At 40.9% G+C, this 19,482-nt stretch overlaps 1 protein-coding gene across 1 annotated transcript in view; it reads left to right on the top strand.

Annotated features, from left to right (window-relative positions):
- The first annotated feature begins 15,163 nt into the window (after positions 1 to 15,163).
- Positions 15,164 to 19,482, top strand: part of LOC148871987 (mitochondrial fission 1 protein A-like) — a 34,381-nt gene continuing 30,062 nt past the window's right edge. The window contains exon 1 of the mRNA XM_088971115.1: positions 15,164 to 15,363. Coding sequence (XP_088827241.1) covers positions 15,271 to 15,363 — 93 coding nt within the window. The 5' untranslated portion in view covers positions 15,164 to 15,270. The remainder of the gene's footprint in view (positions 15,364 to 19,482) is intronic.

The raw sequence follows: 19,482 nt of genomic DNA, 5'->3' as shown, positions 1-19,482 counted from the left end.
CTATTTTCCCTAGCATTCTAACTTAAGCATCGGAGTATTCCCACCGGGCAAGTCCCCTAGGAATTCTTCACCGTCTTCTTCTCAGGTGTCGTCCATTGCTAGGTAGGAGCCAGTCAGCAGCCAGCTAGGAGTGACTAGATTGCGTAGCATCATTTGGCGCCGTCTAAGGGAAACGCTTCAAAAATCCTTCCTCTAAGCTTCTACAATTTCCTTTTGAAAACTCAGCATTCGTGGCCTCCTCCAACAATGCCGGACGTGGTGCCATTCAGAACGCTTCTGGGGAGCAACCACAACTTCCCACTGTCTGTAATGGACAGTTCATCGTCCCCTTCTCCGTGGACGGGATTCCCAGTCTGAATGTGCCTCTCACAGTGGCACCCGTGGTCGCTCCACTCCCTTCCACGGTGGGAGCAACCTTTGTTGAACCTTCGGTTGTGCCCCCAGTGGCCAACCCGAACCAGTTGGAAGACTTAATGCAATGCATGCGAGCCATGCAAGCTCAAATGCAACAATTCCAACAGTTCCAACTTACCAACAGCAAGTGTTGCATCAGGTCTCCTAGTACTAGTACCAGCAGCAGTTTCCCTCCTTGCCTCAGGCCCAGCTGTCGCTTCCCCCTCGACACCCGGCCATGAAGTAGACCAAGCCCTCCTACCGGAGGGAACAACCTCGTCGGGGAGAGGCCTCCCAGGCCCAGGATCCCGCCAAGAGCCAAGCCTCTTCCCATGGTAGGAAGGAGAGGCCAGCCACCCCCACCTTGCAACCTGTGGGTAGGTCGGGGGCCTCCCAGCCAATCAAGCCCGACTCGCCCCAACATTCGCAGTTCAAGCTCCCACTCGCAAAGAACCCGTTTGAGGTCCTAGTCGTAGACTACAGGCAGGACCCTTCAGTTCAGAGCCACCACCAGCAGTCCGAGCCCATCAAGCTCGGTGACACTGAAGCATTGAGCACCAACGCCGAGCCAGCAAAGTAGCAGCGAAGACGCCGGGAGCTCGCTGGACTACTTCCCGGGTCTCTCCCAAGGTCAAAGGAAAAGATGAGGTAATCTTAGGTGAAGTGAAAGTTACCCCTCTCCTCTCAGTTTCTTCCCCACTATCTCCAGAACTCCTTGTTGTTCCCATGCCAAGGGACTTCATGCTCCCTCCACTGGACAAGTATGATGGATCCTTCGATCCAAATGATTATGTGGACGCCCTTCAGTCTCAGATGCACCTGACAAGAGCCAGCAAGTCCTACATGTGCGTGGCCTTTTCCACCACCTTCAAAAGGGTAGCCCGCACCTGGTACCGAAACCTCGCACCCGGTTCGATAAGAAGCTGGGCGTAGTTTGTGCAAGTTTTCACCTCCCACTTCGTCACCAGCAAGAGGTGCCCGAGAACTAAGGAAAGCCCCCTTGGCATAGTTCAAAAGGAAGTGGAGTCCATTCGGAGTTACATCAAGTGGTTCAACGATGTTTTTTTGCAGATACCCGACCTGGATCCCGCAGTTCACCTCACCGCAGCCAAGCGAGGTATCACCCACAAAGAGTTCAAGTGGCACGTAGTTGTCAATCGGCCCAAAACTGTGATCGAGTTCCTCAAGCTCGCTGATCGGTTCATCGAGACGGAGGAGGAGATCAACCAGAAGGGCAAGCAGGCCCTTGAGAAGAGAAAGAGGGAACCAGAGCCCCCATCTCAAGGCGACAGCAACAAGAAGAAGGACCAAGCTTGAGGGGCAAGGCCAGTTCAGCCCTTCCGAGCTCTGGCAGTAGAAAGGGACTACACGCCCCTCAACACAAAGTGGGCCGAGATCCTCATGGCGATCAAGGACGCTCCATATGTGAAGTGGCCACCTCAGCTGAAGGCCGACCCCAATGCTAGAAACACAAATATGTATTGTAGTTTTCATAAAGATCACGATCATAGCACCGAAAGTTGTAAAAACCTCCGCGGTGAGATAGAAGAACTCATCCGTCGTGGATATCTGAGAAATTTTGTACAAAATAACAGTAATAATAATAAAGCAGGTTAGCAAGGGGAGCAGAGTAGAGACGCTCCCGAGTCTAGAAGGCAAGCGGAACAACCACAGAAGCAGCCCCCCGAAGAGAGACCATTTTGGGGGACCATCCACGTCATAGTTGGAGGCTCGATTGTGGCGAGCTGCACCTTAGCCGCAGCTCATGCATCAGCTCGCGAGGCCGCCAGGGAAGAGCAGAACCCCCCAAAGCGACCAAGGATGGAAGACTCCATCTTCTTCACAGAAGACGATGCACGCAGGGTCCACTACACCCATGATGACACGCTCATCATAAAGGTGAAGATCGACGACTTCGAAGTCAGGCGCGTCCTCGTCGACTCAGGCAGTTCAGCAGGCATCCTCTTCAAAGCAGCCTTCGACCAACTTCAGCTCCAAGAGAGTGACCTGAAGCCCGCAAACACTCCCCTTGTAGGCTTCAGCGAAGATGAAGTCAGGCCCCTAGGAAGGATTATAGTACCCGTGGAGGTTGGCACTTGGCCTAGCATAGTGAGGCTCAACCACGATTTCTTAGTGGTTGCAACCCCCTCCCCGTATAACACCATAGTAGGTCGGCCAATCACCCATGCCTTACGAGCTGTGGTGTCCACTTACTACTTGGCCATGAAGTTCCCCACGAACTTCGGAATTGGGATAGTGCGATGTGACCAGCTTGAGTCTCGCAAGTGCTACGTCGCCGCCACCCTCAAAGAGAAAGCCAAGGTGGCCAATGACCTCGAGCTGGAGTGACCTACGGAGCAAAGCGAGGAGCGAGCTGTGCCCACAGAAGAGATTGTCTCCATCCCAGCCTCGATGGAGGACCCAACCCAAATGCTTCAGATCAGTGCTTTCCTTGAGGAGCCTCTACAATCTAAATTGGTACGCTTTTTACTTAAAAATTTAGATGTTTTTGCATGGTCAACGATAGAAATGCTCGGCATAGACCCTAGCATTATAACTCATAAGCTTAATACTGATCCTGTAGTTAATCCCGTTAGACAGAAGAAATGCAACTTAGCCCCAGAGTGATGGAGGGCAGTCGACGAGGAGGTCGAGAAGCTCCTTGCAACCGATTTCATCAGGGAAGTCCATTACCCGAGCTGGGTGGCCAACCCCGTTCTGGTGAAAAAGGCTAACGGTAAATGGCGCATGTGCGTCGACTACACTGACCTGAACCGAGCTTGCCCAAAGGACTGCTTCCCACTTCCGAGGATCGACCGTCTGGTGGACACGACCTCGGGGCATGAGTTGTTGAGCTTTCTAGACGCCTACTTGGGCTACAACCAGATCAAGATTGACCCAGCAGATGAAGAAAAGACTGTTTGAGCCATTGATTAGCCAAAAAGTAGAATGTTATGTAGACGACATGGTCATCAAAACCCAGTTTTCATGCGACTTAATACAAGACTTGCATTTAGTCTTTGAAATTCTGTGTAGATTTAATATGAAGTTGAACCCGAATAAGTGTGTCTTTGGCGTCACCTCGGGTAAATTTCTAGGATACATTGTAAACCAGCGCGGCATTGAGGCCAACCCAAACAAAATAAAGGCCATCCTAGACATGAGACTGCCCCGAAAAATGAAAGAGGTTCAGAGGTTGAATGGTAGAATAGCCGCTCTGAGCCGCTTCATGTTCAAGTCAGCAGACCGCTGCCTACCTTTCTTCAAGGAATTAAAAGCAAAGGGTTTGAAGTCCCCAGGCCGGTTGAACATGAAGTGCACTTTCAGCTCAGCGAGTATGACCTCCAATACAAGCCGCAAACTACTATTAAGGCCCAAGCCTTAGCAAACTTTGTCACGGAGTGCACTTTTAGCTCTGAAGTCCCCAGGCTGGTTGAACACGAGGCCCCCAGTTTGGGCGAGCCCAGAGCTCCCAGGCTGGTTGAGTTTGAGCACCGTGAGGTAGTAGCCAATGCGGCATCTCTCCTAGTTAGACCAAGCACGAACTGGGATGAAGAGCCATGGATCCTCCATGTAGATGGCTCCTCGAACCAGTAGGGCAGCAGAGCCAGAATAGTTATGCACGGCCCAAGTGGCACAAAACTGGAGTACGCACTACACTTCGAGTTCGTGGCATCCAACAATGAAGTGGAGTATGAAGCGTTGATAGCCGGGTTAGCTCTAGCCAAAGAAGTGAAAGCCAAGCATATCATCATCTGCAGTGATTCCCAGCTCGTGGTCAATCAGATCACAAGCGAATACAAAGCTCGCGAACCGACTATGATTGCCTACTTAGCCAAAGTAAGAGAGACTCTGCTTGACTTCCAATCACACTTCATCAAGCAAGTCCTGAGGTTGGAGAACGTTGAGGTCGACGCCCTGTCCCGGTTAGCCAGCACCAGTGATAACACCATGGGAACCGTGTACATAGAGAACCTGCCTCGGCTTAGCATTCTCGAGGGGGCAGAGGAGGTCGCTCTTGTCGTTCAAGCAGAGCCGACTTGGATTGACCCGCTTGCGAGCTTCCTGCTACATGGGACCCTCCCTGCATATCCAATGCCGCCAGAAGGGTAGAGCATCAGGCTGCCAAATACGTCATGATAGACGAACGGTTGTACCAAAGATCCTACATGCTCCCCTACCTGCACTGCTTGTGACCTTCCAAAGCCGAGCTCGTACTCCACGACACTCATGAGGGCCTGTGCGGTGGACACTTGGGGGTAGGGCCCTCGCCCAAAAAGCACTACGACAGGGGTACTATTGGCCAACAATGAAAGCAGATGCTATTGAGCTCGTCAGAAAGTGTGACAAGTGCTAGAAGCATGCCAATATCCACCATCAGCCCGTTGTCGACCTCAAGTATCTCACCAGCCCATGGCCTTTCGCACAATGGGACATCAATATACTTGGACTGTTTCCACTAGCGACAGGCTAAAGGAAGTTTCTAGTGGTAGCAGTGGATTATTTCACCAAGTGGGTAGAAGTTGAACCCCTTGTAACGATCACAGCCTGAAACGTCCAAACTTTTTTTGGAAGAACATAGTGTGCCACTTTGGGTTACCTTGGGTACTGATTTTTGATAACGGTGAGCAGTTCGAGGACATCTAATTCCAGAACTGGTGCCGAGACATGGGGATCCGACAGAACTTTACTTCAGTCGCACACCCTCAAGCAAATGGTCAAGCAGAGGTCACGAATAGAGCTATCCTCTGCGGACTAAAGGCACGGTTAGACCGAGCTAAAGGACTATGGGCAGACGAGCTACCCAGTGTTCTGTGGGCCTACCGAACCACAGAGAAAACTACCACAGGAGAGACCCCCTTCATTCTTACCTACAACACCGAAGCAGTCATCCCAACTGAGATCGAGGTTCCCTCGCTATGACTAAAAGCGTATGACAACAAGGAAAATGAAGATGAGCCACGTACCAACCTTGGCCTACTCGATTAAGTAAGGGACCTCCCATATATCAAGACCGCAACTTACCAACAAAGAGTAGCTCGGTACTGTAACGCCAGGGTCAAGAAGTGAAACCTTCGCGTCGGCAACCTGGTCCTTCATAAAGTTATGGTACTTGAGCCCCGTGTTGGCAAGATCGAACCGAATTGGGAAGGACCCTACTGAGTGAAACGGGTTCTCAGGGAAGGAACTTGTGGGCTCGAAACCCTTGAAGGGAAACAAGTATCTCGTTCATGGAATATTGTCAACTTAAGGCAGTATAATCTATAACTACTGAGTAGACCACGAGTCACTCCTAGAGCCTAAGGGCTAAAATGCCGAGCTAACACGACCTCGGCACAATAAGACCCAGTCGTCTCCATGGCATGGGCAAACTCTAAGAGTGGACTATAAGTCACTCCTTGAGCCTAAGGGCTAAAACACCGAGCTAACTAAGACCTCGACACTGTGGAAGACTTAGTCGCTCCACCAGTAAAGGCAAAGTATGAAGTATTAGAGGTGTAAGCAGCTTGGGTCTGAACCCTACGAAGCATAGTTGGTCTCAGTACATCGGTTGGACCAGAAAAGGAACAAGCTAGAAACATACAGTTTGGGCATATATGGTGATTATTTTGGGGTATACTATAAAAATGCCTCAAACACTAAGGGATAGCTCGGGGTAACAATTACCAAAAAATCCTACTTTGGGTATGTAGCTCTAACAGCTCGAGTGATGAGATCGCTTTGGCAAAAAATAAAAGATCACGCCATACTTAGCAGAAAAAGAAAAAAAATTCATTACTATTCCATAAATAAAAAACCGAGCATAACAACTCGGGAAGAGTTCAATAGGAAGTAAAGAAGGGCAAACTACCCAAGAAAAAGATTTTGAAAACTGGGTTCTGGCACCCAGGAACCACCAGAAGTCAATTAGAGGAATAGAAAAACAGAAGAGTCGCTAGCCTCAAGGGTCCACCTTCTCCACCTCGTCGTCATCCTCTAGGGAGTCAGGCTCCTCCTCCTCCGCCTAGTCCGCCGTCTTGGGAGCCAGGCCCTTCATTGTGACGTCATCGAGGTTGAGCCCAGAAAACTTCTTTCAGACCAACCAGTGGTAGAGCTTGAATCCGGATTGATACGAGCTCGAGCCATACTCCACTTGGAGGTCGTGATACTCCTGGGAGTCCTTGAAGTCCTAGACCGCCTTAGCCCGCTCGGCCTCCACCATGGTTTCGAAGTTCTGAGTTCAGTCCTGAAATGTAGAAACCAAGTCTCGAACTTGCTGGCGAAGGAGCTCCCTCTCCGCCGCCACCCTCGATGACTCCTCCCTGTAGCGTGCGCTCTCCTTAGAAAGTCTGGCGATCTGCGCCTCTTGGTCTCGAGCGAGCAGCTCCTGGGCCTCGCTCCCCTTGCGAGCCTGAAGGATTTCACCTCGGGCCTGGTTGAGCTCACCCTAGAGCTTCTAGACTCTCTGATTGCGAGCGTCGACGGAGTGGATGTTGGTCTAGAGGGCTATGGCGTGGATGGCGGAGTTCACTTGCCAATAAGAGACTAAGGTTAGAAAAAAGGAAAGGAAAGGAAAGAACGAGAAGAAAGAGAAAAGACCACTTACCACCATACAGTGAGAAGTGGCAAACGCGGCGAGCTCCTTGGGGTTCATCTCCCCCCTCCTAGCGACCTCCTCGTAGCAGATCGCCCGTTGGCTCTTCTGCCCAGCCATGAGGTAGTCATTGACACCCTCCTAGTTCCCTACTAGGAACTGCAGGTAGGGGAATGGACGGGATGGCCCAGGAGGAAACAGCCCTTGCCTCGGGAGCTCACCCTCCTCGAGGCCACCTTCTCTAGCAACTCCTTCAGATGGGACCGGTGGAACCTTAGGCGGTGGAGAGGTGAAGTCTGGGTCAGCAGACTCAAACTTAGTGCCCCCAGAAGTGGAAGCTCGGTCAGGACGTGAGCTCTTCGCCTTACGCTTCTGGTTGCTGGAAAGAAGGCGGCGCGCATCAACACCAGACACGATGGCCACCAAAAAACCACAAGGTATTAGTCCAGTAATATATATATATATGTATCTATGTATATATATATATATATATATATATATATATATATTATATATATATATATATTACAAGGCACTACACGACCTAAAAGGCAACCTACCAAGCCTGCGCGAGCTTTTCCTCGGTCAAGTAGTCCGAACAGTGAAGGCCTATTGTTGCCTAGGATTGTAATGTTTTTCGAACTTCAGGGTCTAACTCAACCCCTGAATCCTGGATGGCAGCCCTCCACGTAGTTGGGAAGGGCCACCCCTCGGGGTTATATATATATATATATATATATATATATATATATATATATATATATTACAAGGCACTACACGACCTAAAAGGCAACCTACCAAGCCTGCGCGAGCTTTTCCTCGGTCAAGTAGTCCGAACAGTGAAGGCCTATTGTTGCCTAGGATTGTAATGTTTTTCGAACTTCAGGGTCTAACTCAACCCCTGAATCCTGGATGGCAGCCCTCCAGGTAGTTGGGAAGGGCCACTCCTCGGGGTTACGGACCAGGAAATAGTCCTACTTCCAGGCCGGGATCTTGTTCGGCAGCTTGTGCAAGAGCTTGAAGCCGCAGCGGGGAGAAAAATAGTAGGAATGCCTTTCCGGAGGCGCTCCGGGAGAAGCATTCTTGATGCAGAGAATGGTAGAAAAGATATCAAGATTGAGGGGAAGACAATTCTCATAACACAGAAAAATAGTCAAAACTAACTACATTCCGGATGGAGTTGGGGTGGAGTTGGTCAATGATGACGTTGAAATTATTCAACACCTCCACTATCAGGGGATGTAGAGGAAGACGCAAGCCAGCCTCGAATTGTTCCTAAAAAATCACTATCTCGTTGGGACCATGCTCCCAGGGAAAGTTACCAGAGGGGAGGCTGTAGATAAGGTCCCCGGGAAGGTTAAAGTGAAGAACTAGAGATCTAAGTCTCTCCATTGTCATAGAGGAGGGACCGAAGCTGTTGAGCTCCCTGCCTAGAGAAGTAGAAGCCATCTCGCCAGAGGCCTCCCGAGCCTCCGAAGCCTGCCCCCGAGCTCTCCCTGAGCTCGAGGGGGCGTCATCCTGGTTACCATCCGGAGGATAGATGTGGTACGGATACCCATACATGTTGAAAGAATGATTAGACTCACCAAAAAAGACGAGACATTGTGAACAGGAGAAGAGCTCGGGCAGCTAGATGGATACATGACCTCAGAATCCGAAGGCAAAGCAAGTTAGCATGAAAGAAGATGAGGCCTGGGGGCCCTCCTATTTATAGCCATTGTGCCCCCAGATCAACGGCCTAGATTGAGACAAATCTGACGGTTCACAGTCAAGCTGACCACATGTCTTCTAAAACCGAAATGTGACTGGCTGCACGACATCCGGAGTTAAAAGCTGCTTCGGCGCATTTCTCAGCATTCGAAAAGTCAGAAATCCCCTAACTTCCGCATGCACATTTAATGCAAGCAGTCAATCAAGTTTGAACTTCGGTCAAATCCACCTGTCACAATTCATGAACTCCTCATGCTAAGGTAGCACTCTTAGCCCGAGGAGTGGGGGGCAATTGATGGAGGATGATTTGACCCGACCCCTTGAGACAATGACACATGGACATGACACAGCACGAACAACAGCTCAGCACCACATCCTGACCGCGGCTAAGTAACGAATCTGCAAGATAGCTCGCTACATCATAGCTCACTATAGGGGAACCTCGCTACAACGCGAGCTTGAGGACCCCCGATCTACTTAAAGGGATTACTTCAAGTCGATCCTAGCTCGCGAGCTAGGGTAACCAGCTCGCTCCAACACTTATGTAGAAAAACTTCCCCAAAGGCAACCTTGAGAGGGGGTCACCTCGAAGTACCCCTAGGAGCTCGCTATAAAATAGCTCGCGATAGGGTAGCTTGCTATGTGACAGGATAGCTCGCTACAAGGTAGCTTGCGACTAAGCGACGCGATGCTTTCAGGAAGCTTCTATCTGACAAGACCATACCCGTCAGATTGTGCCACGTCTCTTGGCTAATGGCGCAGTACCTGCCAATTCAACAGACTGCACGCACGTCTCTTGACAAATGGTGGCGTGTCTGTCCTCCTGGGATGTCTCACTCATCCGATTGGGTAGTACCCTACAACGGTTACTTGCGCAGCCCTGGCAGATAATGGCTATGACAGAAGCCTAATGGTGGTTACACTCGATTTGACAAGAACGCCTATATAAGAGCCCCTTAGTTGAAGGGGAGGGGATCTGATCTGATTTTGGATCTTGAATCATCTTACTTTACTCAAGCTTGCTCTTGAGCTAATCTAGAGCACTTAGTGGTCTAGCGCGACCTACAATCTTAGCCTCTTTACACTCTTTACTATTTTCCCCAGCGTTCTAACTTAAGCATCGGAGTATTCCCATCGGGCAAGTCCCCTGGGAATTCTTCATTGTCTTCTTCTCAGGTGTCGTCCATTACCAGTTAGGAGCCAGTCCATAACCATCTAGGAGTGCCCGGATTGTGCAACATTAGAAACTAACTATTTCACAAGTTTAATAGTACAAAAATGTCAGTCTTAATATAATAAATCCCCTAAGTTTATTAATTAGTTAAGAACATACAAACTTACAAAAGTTTCATAAATATACAGTTTAAGGGTATTCACAAAAAAGGTACCAAAATACACATGAAGCAATAAATGAATTGAATTTATTCATTAATAAATGTCACTGTGCATAAAACTATTAGAGTTGAGGTATACATTATCTAACATTTTTTTGTTTAAAGAACGAATTTTGGGGCAAGGATGGGTTTTGGGGTTTTACAACTCATATGGGTGGGCATGGTATTAGGCTAAACCCAACCTTCCCTGATCACACATTGAATTTATTAAAACACCCCAAGTGCTCATAATTAAATTATTGTTGTAAGGCATGTAATTATGTAGTATGTGTTTAATTTAATAATACTTTGAATCTTATGTGAAGGATAATTAATAATTTATGTGTTCTTTAAATGTTTCAATCAAATAACTAGGATTTTGATGTTTGTTCATGTTATTTTGCTTGTTTATTGTTTGTACCACTATTTTGAAAAATCAAACTAAACTAGACAATTAGATAGTTCACCTTTAGAACTATCATGGCTCTGGATATGGTTTTGGACTAGACCATACTTTTTTGAAAAATAAATGTTGATTTGGTTAAAGAACTACTAACTCGGGCAATTGAACCACTAAATCATTCAACTTGGGTAGTGGTTTGTGGGTTAAATTTTATAATATATGGGGCATGAAATAGGTTTCAAAGCCCATATCAAACTTGACATGCCTCATTCTTTATTTATAAATATTTTATGGTATTTTTTAGAATTTATAAATATTTTATGTTTTTTATTTTATTTATGACATCACAGGTCAAACCACTAGACTTGGATTGTTGAACTATTGACCCAAAAAATGGTGGCCAAAATAGATCCATTTTCAAGTTGGTTTTGAAAATATTAGTTTATAGGCCAAAAAATAATAAGAAAGTAGTAGGGTTTTTGCGATGCATGGAATGTTAATTGAAATATAAACAACAGAAACACATAAGAGCAAACAGTTATTTTTAAAATTTTAAATAACTAATAATTATATATATTTTATAAAATACTTTTAATAATTTTTTACAATACAAAAATAACAACAATTAATTTCAGCTAGGGTTATTCATCAAACTAATGAAACTAACTGAATTAACCAACCCAACCCAATCCGAGTTGCTCAGTTTTCTAGTAATTTTGGTCGGCTTTAATTCAACAATTTCTCAACTTGACCAAGTTGGGTCAATTTCAATTTGGTCATTTGTAAATCGACCAAAATTGAACCAACATGACAATAAATATATTAATATTTTATATTTTAAAAATATTTTTTTAGTATGAAAAAGTGAGAAAATCCCTATATTTCTTATTCATATTATAAATATAATTATTTAATAATACCACTATAATTTTTTTTAATTTAAATTTAATTTTTTAATTTTAAATCTTTTGAAGTGATAGACCAAACTAAAAATCGATCCAAACTGGCACAACCCAATTTGGATGCTTTTTTCTAATGGTCAGTCAATTTTGGGTGACAAACTCTCTAACCTGACTAGGTCGATTTGGTTGGTTAAATAGCCTGCAACCGAAACAAACCGACCCATGAACACTCCTAAATTCAGATAAATTAATAATATAATCTCTAATAATTAGCAATAGTTTAATCTCTAATAATTATTGAAACTTTTTAGCAAAAAAATATTAAGAATAAATTTATAACAAAAATATAGTAAATTATTGGTAATTTTAACAATTTTTTAATTTTGATAATTTTCTATTAATCATAGAAGTTATCATTTTGTTGAAATATTGGTAACCCATATTTGGTTATTTTCTTGGTTAATTTTTGTTCATCTCTAATAACCTATGACAATTTATGGTAGTCTTTGATAAGTGTTGGGTAATTTCTCTTAATTTCTACTAATTTATGACAATTTCTTAATTTATTGGTATATATTGGTAAATTTCTATATTTTCTATTGATCTTTAGAAATTGTCATATTGTTTTTGGAAATATTGATCACCTAATTATGGTTATTTTATTGGTCAACTTTTGTTCATCTCTACTAATTTATGACAATTAATGGTAATTTTTATAAGTTTTTGCTATGTAGAGTAATTTTTGCTAATTACTATAATTTTTGAAGATTATTAATAATTATCTACGTTGATATTTTGTAATTTATCATAACTACTAGAAATAATATTGATAAATTTTTGTTAATTTTTGGATAGGAGTTTTTTTTTTAATTTTGATAATTTTCTATTGCTTTCTATTAATTAATAGGAATTATTATTTTTTTGAAATATTGGTAACTTCTATTTGGTTATTTTCTTGGTTAAATTTTGTTCATCTTTAATAATCTATGACAATTTATGGTAATCTCTAATAAATTTCTCTGTTTATATTCTTTTCTAGTAATTACTATTATTTTTTTGAAAATTATTGAAAACTTTTTGATTATTTATCAACATTTCTGATAATATTGGTAATTTACTTTTTGATAATTATTTATGTTGGTTTTGGTAATTTGTCGTATTTGTTGGAAATATTATTAATCATTTTTTGTAATTCTGATATTTTTCCTTAAATATTGGTAAGTTTTTATGGAAATTATCATATTTTCTAATAATACTGATAATTTTTTATTATGTTCTTGATTAATTTCTCTTAATTTATACTAATTTACGACAATTTCTTAAAATTTTGATAACTTTCTATTTTTTCTACTAATTTACTCCCTATATTAATCATTAATATTAGTAATTATTAATATTAGCATTATTGTTATAATAGTTAATAATTTAATCATTATTATAACAATTAAATTATTATTACTAAACAAATAATAATAATAATAATAATAGTTAAAATTATTATTATGTAACCATGTCATACACAATAAATGTAACAACTATGTATGACACGATAAATAAACTATTGGGTTGAAAATGGGTTGTTATCGACCTGTTACACAATTTATCAAAAATGGGCCGTCATCAACTTGTTACACAATTTATTGAAAATGGGTTGATGCTGACCCTTTTTATGTCATCTTTTTTACCCGATTGCAAGGATTAAAGTATCGGTATTGGGTATTGTATCATACAAGTGGAATACGGGTATACTTTGCAAATGCACGGATATGAATGAAAGATATAGAAATGCTTGGATACGCTAGGGAAATGCATATAAATCACATAAATACATTAATAATATTAAAACCAAAAGCTGAATTATCTATGAATAATAAGATATACATAAGAAATGCATACTTCAATAGGTTATATGAAGAAAAATATTACAATAAACAATATTGGGACTCTAGAACTTTCAAACATCATACAATAATTCTACTCTTTCAATTTTTATAATTATAATTATACATTTTTATTATTTTTTAGGAATATTTATTAATTTTGAATTTTTATAAATTATTTATAATTTTCAGTTTTTATTAATGTTTTTGGGAAATTAAGTCTTAAATTATTCATTTCAGTATTTTATAATTATAATTTTCTGTGTTTCATTAATTTTGTTGGAAAAAAATATTTTTTATATAATAACTCTATTTTTTCAAATAATAACTATGTTTTCATTTTTAACATATAATTATGTGTAAAATAAAATATATAAATCATCTAAGGTAGATGAAATATATTATTTTTATAATTTTTAGTTATTATTATTTTTTTGAAAAAGTTAAATCTTAAATTATTTATTTCAGTTTTCATAATACAAATTTCTTTATACTTTTATTAAAGATGACAATCAATCCAAAAGTAGTCAATATATAGTTTTGTCAAACTAGGCATGGATATCGTGCCAACACACATGAATCTTGCAGTGCTTATCCAGTTGTGGCGTATCGAGAGTACCGTATCGATACCTTTTTTTTTTTTATTTTTATATGAATCCTTGAGGTCTAGAATTTAACCTTTGAGGTTCAAAGGTTTGGTGAAGTGAAACCCTCCCCAAATTCGTATGTAGGGGTGTAAACGTAGCGAATTTGAATTGAATCAGGTTTGGTTCAAATTTGAAACCGATTAAATGGATGAATATTTGAGTTCAATTTGATATTCGACGATTTCGTTAAGCAATACATCGAATTTGAATCGTCTAAATAATCAAGTATTTGATTTTGATTCGAATTCAAAATGCAATTTTAACACCAACCCCTTCACCATGGGAGGAAGAAGAAACCTAATTTCAAGTTTTTTTTTTCATTCTCTGACAACTAATTTTCAGAAAACAAAAAAAAAAACAAATTAAAACTTTTTTGAACCATAGCTATCTATTTGATGTCGCTGCAACAAAAGTCGCCATAGTGTAGTACGCAATGGAAAGATTGTCCTCCATGTTCATATGCTCTACAACATCAAGAAGGAAAGAGAGCAAGAGATAGGGAGAGAGGAAGAGAGGGAGAGAGAGAAAGTTACTAAAAAACAAAGAATAAAAAATAATTATATGTAAAAAAAGAATGAAGAAATAGAGATTAACATTAAAACTTACGAGTTGCAATGGACCAAAACAACAAGAGAAGCTATGAAGAAGAAATGTTGCATAGTACGAGAAGAAGAGGAAAGATGAATAGTAAATTAAAAGTCACTGAAATGAAAAATACAAAATAATTAATGAGATATAAGTCTTTTGATAAAAACTTAAAAAAGTATTAAAATATTACTTTATTTGTTCCAAAAATCATCATAGCATTTGTATCTGTTTAATTGTTTTATTATTAAAATATAACAAGTATTAAAATATTATTTTATTTGACCGAAAAATCATCATAACGTCTTTCTTCATTCAATTCTTTATAACTAAAATAGTATTATAAAAGAGAATTTTCAAAAATCATCATTCATTGTATTCCAACAAAATAATATATTAATATATTTATTTAATATGAACATAATTGCATCACTAATATCGGTATATATGTATAATATATATTATCGAGTATTTATTGAATCGAATGGATTCCTATTTGAATTCAATTCGATTAAGACCATCAATTACATTCGAATAATCTGAATTCGATTTTGTCAATCTCGAAGACGAACTCAAATTTTCGAATGCCGTTTACACCCTTTTTGTAATCCCATTCCCATTGTCGAGGGGTTAATTGTAAATAAAAATTTAAAAAGAGCGCTTATCAGTAACTTTCCCCTTAAAACTTCTTGTCGCACGTTTCACCTTGTCAAAAAATCCAAAACCTATAAAACGGTGAAAAAACTAAACTGTGAGTCTGGGACGCTGACCTCCTTCGTAGGATTTGTATCGCGGCAGTAGACATGGAGGCAACGATCGGGAAGTTCTTTGAATCCATTGGAACTTTTTTCAGTGGTGGAGATCAGATGCCTTGGTGCGACCGAGACATCATCGTTGTATGTTTTCTTCTTAATTAATAAAGATCCGAGGATTGTTTCATTTCCTCTATTGGAGGGAATTAGGGTTTGTTTTTTCTCGTCCTTCGTTTTAGATTTTTCCATTTTCTGGTACATTTTTTGCGAACGAATTAAAATTGCCTATTCAATTTGTTTTTCTTTTTCTTGCGTAATTTATTTTGGAAGTAGGTATTGTTATCATTACCTATTAATGCATTATTAAGTCATGCGTGACTGCTTCCTTTTTAATTGTTAATTACTTAATCTGTAGATATACAAGTGGATCGAATTGATTGAAGCGCGTGGCTTTGAAAATTTTCTTGGATAGTTGGGTTGCCAAGAAGGAAGTTACTTGAGTACTTGTTCAAAAAGAGGAACCGAAACATCTTGGTAACCCAGGTTCGTCAGGTATAGATGGACTGTTTAAAAATTGTCTTTGCAACGTCATCCTCAGCTTTTCGTGCCAACTTGTGAAGGATTCCTTGAGAGTTTAACATCTGACCCTAGTGCAAGGATTGAAACTAGTCTATTAAATGGGATAGAATTTATGGTCTGTAGGTGTTGAACACAGATTTCTTATATCGACATGAACATAGAGTGTTGGAAATGACAAAGCCATGAAATCTGGACACAAGAACACTGTTATTCATACCCACATGCATTATATAGTGTATTAATATTAGAGCAGAAACCTTATCTGCTTTGCATGTGAGGCTTTATATGTTTTTATGGGAGAACCAGAAAACATAACTTAAAGGCAACATTATATCAGTCATTTATTCATTAATATATCATTTGTGTTGTTTCATTGTCTGTATGCTGGTATATTACATTATCTCCAGTCCTCTACATAAAGCATGTCTCGATACCACTCAAAGTGAAAGCTTTGAAGAAATGTTACTTGAGGCATAAACAAAAGATGAAATCAAAGAGCTTCTAACCCATCTCTAGAAAAGATTTAGAATGAAAAAACTATATTAAACTTCAATAGTTAAAAAGGTAATAGAAAAATATCACAAAAAATGGAAGTCTGTATAAAATCAAATTCCTAATGTTGTATTATTATATAATAGCTGTACCCTTATGGTCCCTTTATTTTTTTTCTCAAATATGTATGCAAAAGATTGCAGGAAGTGTGTAGTCAGCATCTTTTAGGGTAATTATAGATCTAGAAAGGAAGTAGAATCATGTATATGCTAATAAAAATATAAGTAGACATTGCATAACCGCCGTTTATTTGTACAAGAAAGAAAAGAATTCTCTGTTTTACAGGGGCGTGCTAACCAGCTGAGAGAAAATAAGAGAAGGGGCTTCTCTTTGTTATCCAAAAAGAGTGGAAGGGAATTGAGGCATTGAACACCTGGATTCCCTAAGTTGTGTAGTGTTCTGGACAACCTAGTTAAGGACTAATTACACTTTTGTCCAATGTTATCTGGATGCCTCAGAAGTAATAGGTCTAGCTCTGCTGACTTGAATGCTGTGCCAAAACTTGGCACTTTGCAGGATACCACCACTCGAAGGTCGCAAAAGAAGCACTCATCTGATATGGGCATGTTGAAGTAATCATCTAAATGGAGAAGGGGTATCAGAATTTCATGCTATCCGTGAGATGAAGAAGAGAGCTAGAATTCGAAGCAAAGAAGTTTGTGTTTGAAGATTGCAGAAACTATGGACAGATATACTTGAAGGTCAGGGTAGAGAAAAAAACCACTATTTTCCTCCTCAGAGATGCAGCAGTATGGGTGAAAGGTTTTGTCGATGGAGCAGTCTATGCAGAAAAAGAGAATGGATGGAAGAGCCACCTGAAATGGAGAGGAAGAGCTTCACAGTTGAGCTAAGAAACAATAGAAAAGGTTGGTAAATAGTGGTATCATAATTTTTTGGCGAACAAAAGAGAGAGAGGGTGTGTATACCAGAAGGAAACAAGAAGGCAGGATGGAGAATGTTCACAGAAAAGTTACAGGAATACCTAGTGTTGACGGAGAAGACAACTGAACAAAAGAAAACACCAGAGAAAGAGGAGAGGTCGGAGATAGAGGCCAATATGGTAAATAGTGGGGAGCATTTGAGTTAAAGGGAAGAGGCAGAACAGAGACCAAACTTGACAGTATCACGCTCATTAAAATCGCAAAAGTTGCAAATGGAAGTGGAGAAAGACATGTGGGAGAGAAGATTTGTACTAATTGCCGACAAAAAGATTGTTGATTGGAAATCAATTATTGATATATTCCCTTTTCTCTAATTAATGAAATCCTTTGTTATTGATAAAAAAGAAATTGATTGTGGATGAAATAGTGAATAAATTTAACCTTCTTCAATATTAGTGGTGCCATTTAGTGATGATAGAGCCTGTGTTTTTGGTTGAGAAGTTTAAGAGGTCGCAGGAGGAAGGGATGGATTGGGTTAACGGGTCAAATTGGGATGAGGGTTTGGAGCAAGCTATTGGGTGTGACATTTATAGGGGTTACGTGGGAGGTAATAAGACATGTTGTTAGGATGGGCTTGTTTCTGAGAAGCCCAAAATCGATGGGTTGGATAAAGAGACGAGGCCTAAGGATAATGGTTCAGTGATTATTGAGGAGGCATATGAGATGTTAAGTGAGCACATGATTAGCTTGGGAAGGGAGATGAATATTACCATTGAGGATATATCATATTCCTCTACATTTGCTCGTGGGGGAGATGATGTAAATGGTGCAAACAGGAAGTTGAATGTTGGTTCTCAGAGAGCGGAGAAGAAAGTGATTGAAAAGGATGAAGTGGATGGACTTGGTGTGCCATGACTTTCTCATGATGGTAAGGTCCTACAACAGTTGGTTCAAGGTTTTAGGCAAGGGTTCGGATCAGCTTTTGTTGATGAAAGGGAGGAAAATATGGGGGGGTTGGAAGATGAGGGAGGAGAAGCGGATGAGAAAATTTGAAGGAATGCTGCAAGTGATGTGGAGGATAGCTCGGTAGAGGAATTGGATAATAATGGCCTTGATAAAGATGTGGAGGAAAGGGAAGGAAATGAAGAGTTTGAAATAAATGAAACAAGGATCTATTAGAGGAGAAAATATAGAATGATTCCTCTAGAGGATGGTTTAGAAATGGAAAAGGATGAGGATGATGAGGTCGTGCTTGATGAGATTTATGAAGTTGGAAGAATGAACGATTTGGAAACGATGATCAGCAAAGAGGTGGGGGTAGGTAAAATGATGGGATTATTCTTCTTGGGTGGAGAGGATTTTTCTAGGAAAGCTTTCTTGGAAGTGGAAGGGGACCCAAGTAAATCTTTGAAGGTCGGTAAGATGGACATCAATGTTTTCGAATCATCGTTGACCTGGATGGTCGGACCGTTCGAATCGGAAACCGTTCAGGCGACCAGTTTCGTTTTACCCCAAACCTGGTCTCTGGTAAAAAATCGTTGAATTAGTCAATGAACTGTTGACCTGGACGATTTGATCGTTGAACCGTTCGACCTGGAGAACGGTTTGCGGTTTATTAACTTGTCACAACAAAATGAAAAGGGAAGAAGATCTCTCAGATCTGAGATCTACTGAGAGAGATGTGTGAGATAGTGAGAGAGATTTGGGAGAGAGGTTTAGACTCTAGATGACAGATCTGCGAGAGAGTGAGATCTAAGACTGAGAAATCTCAGATCTACTTCAGTTTTTCACCATCGCTACCACAATTGCCGCCATTGTTGTCGCCGTTGCTGTCGCCTCTATAAGTCATCGTCGTCGTCGCCACTGTAGCTTCAAGCCCTCCTCTTCCTTCTTTATTTTCTCTTATATTTATATGCATCTTACCCTAATATTCCAATTTAATGGGTAAGATGACATATCACAGTTAAATATTCAAACTATCCGAACCGTTTGACTTGGACGGTTGAACCGCTGACCCAGAAACTGGTGGCTAGAATGGTTCCGTTTCTGGGTCGGTTTTTAAAACCTTGATGGACATAACAACTTTCGAGGCTCCTTCTACCAGGGGAAGGATGATAGTTTGCAGAAAGGAGTAAAATCTTGGAATATACAGGAGGTAGTGTGACAACGAAGAAAGTGTTTGAGAAGAATGCAGTCTTGGAGCTTGAAAGGGTGAACGGAGATGGAAAGATTGGTGAGGGTCATCCTAATG

The sequence above is a fragment of the Nelumbo lutea genome, chromosome 2 (assembly GCF_056320005.1).
Source record: "Nelumbo lutea isolate HS-2025 chromosome 2, American lotus-T2T, whole genome shotgun sequence".
NCBI lineage: Eukaryota > Viridiplantae > Streptophyta > Magnoliopsida > Proteales > Nelumbonaceae > Nelumbo > Nelumbo lutea.
The sequence above is the reverse complement of the archived record's forward strand: the minus strand, read 5'-3'. Positions and strand labels throughout refer to the sequence as shown.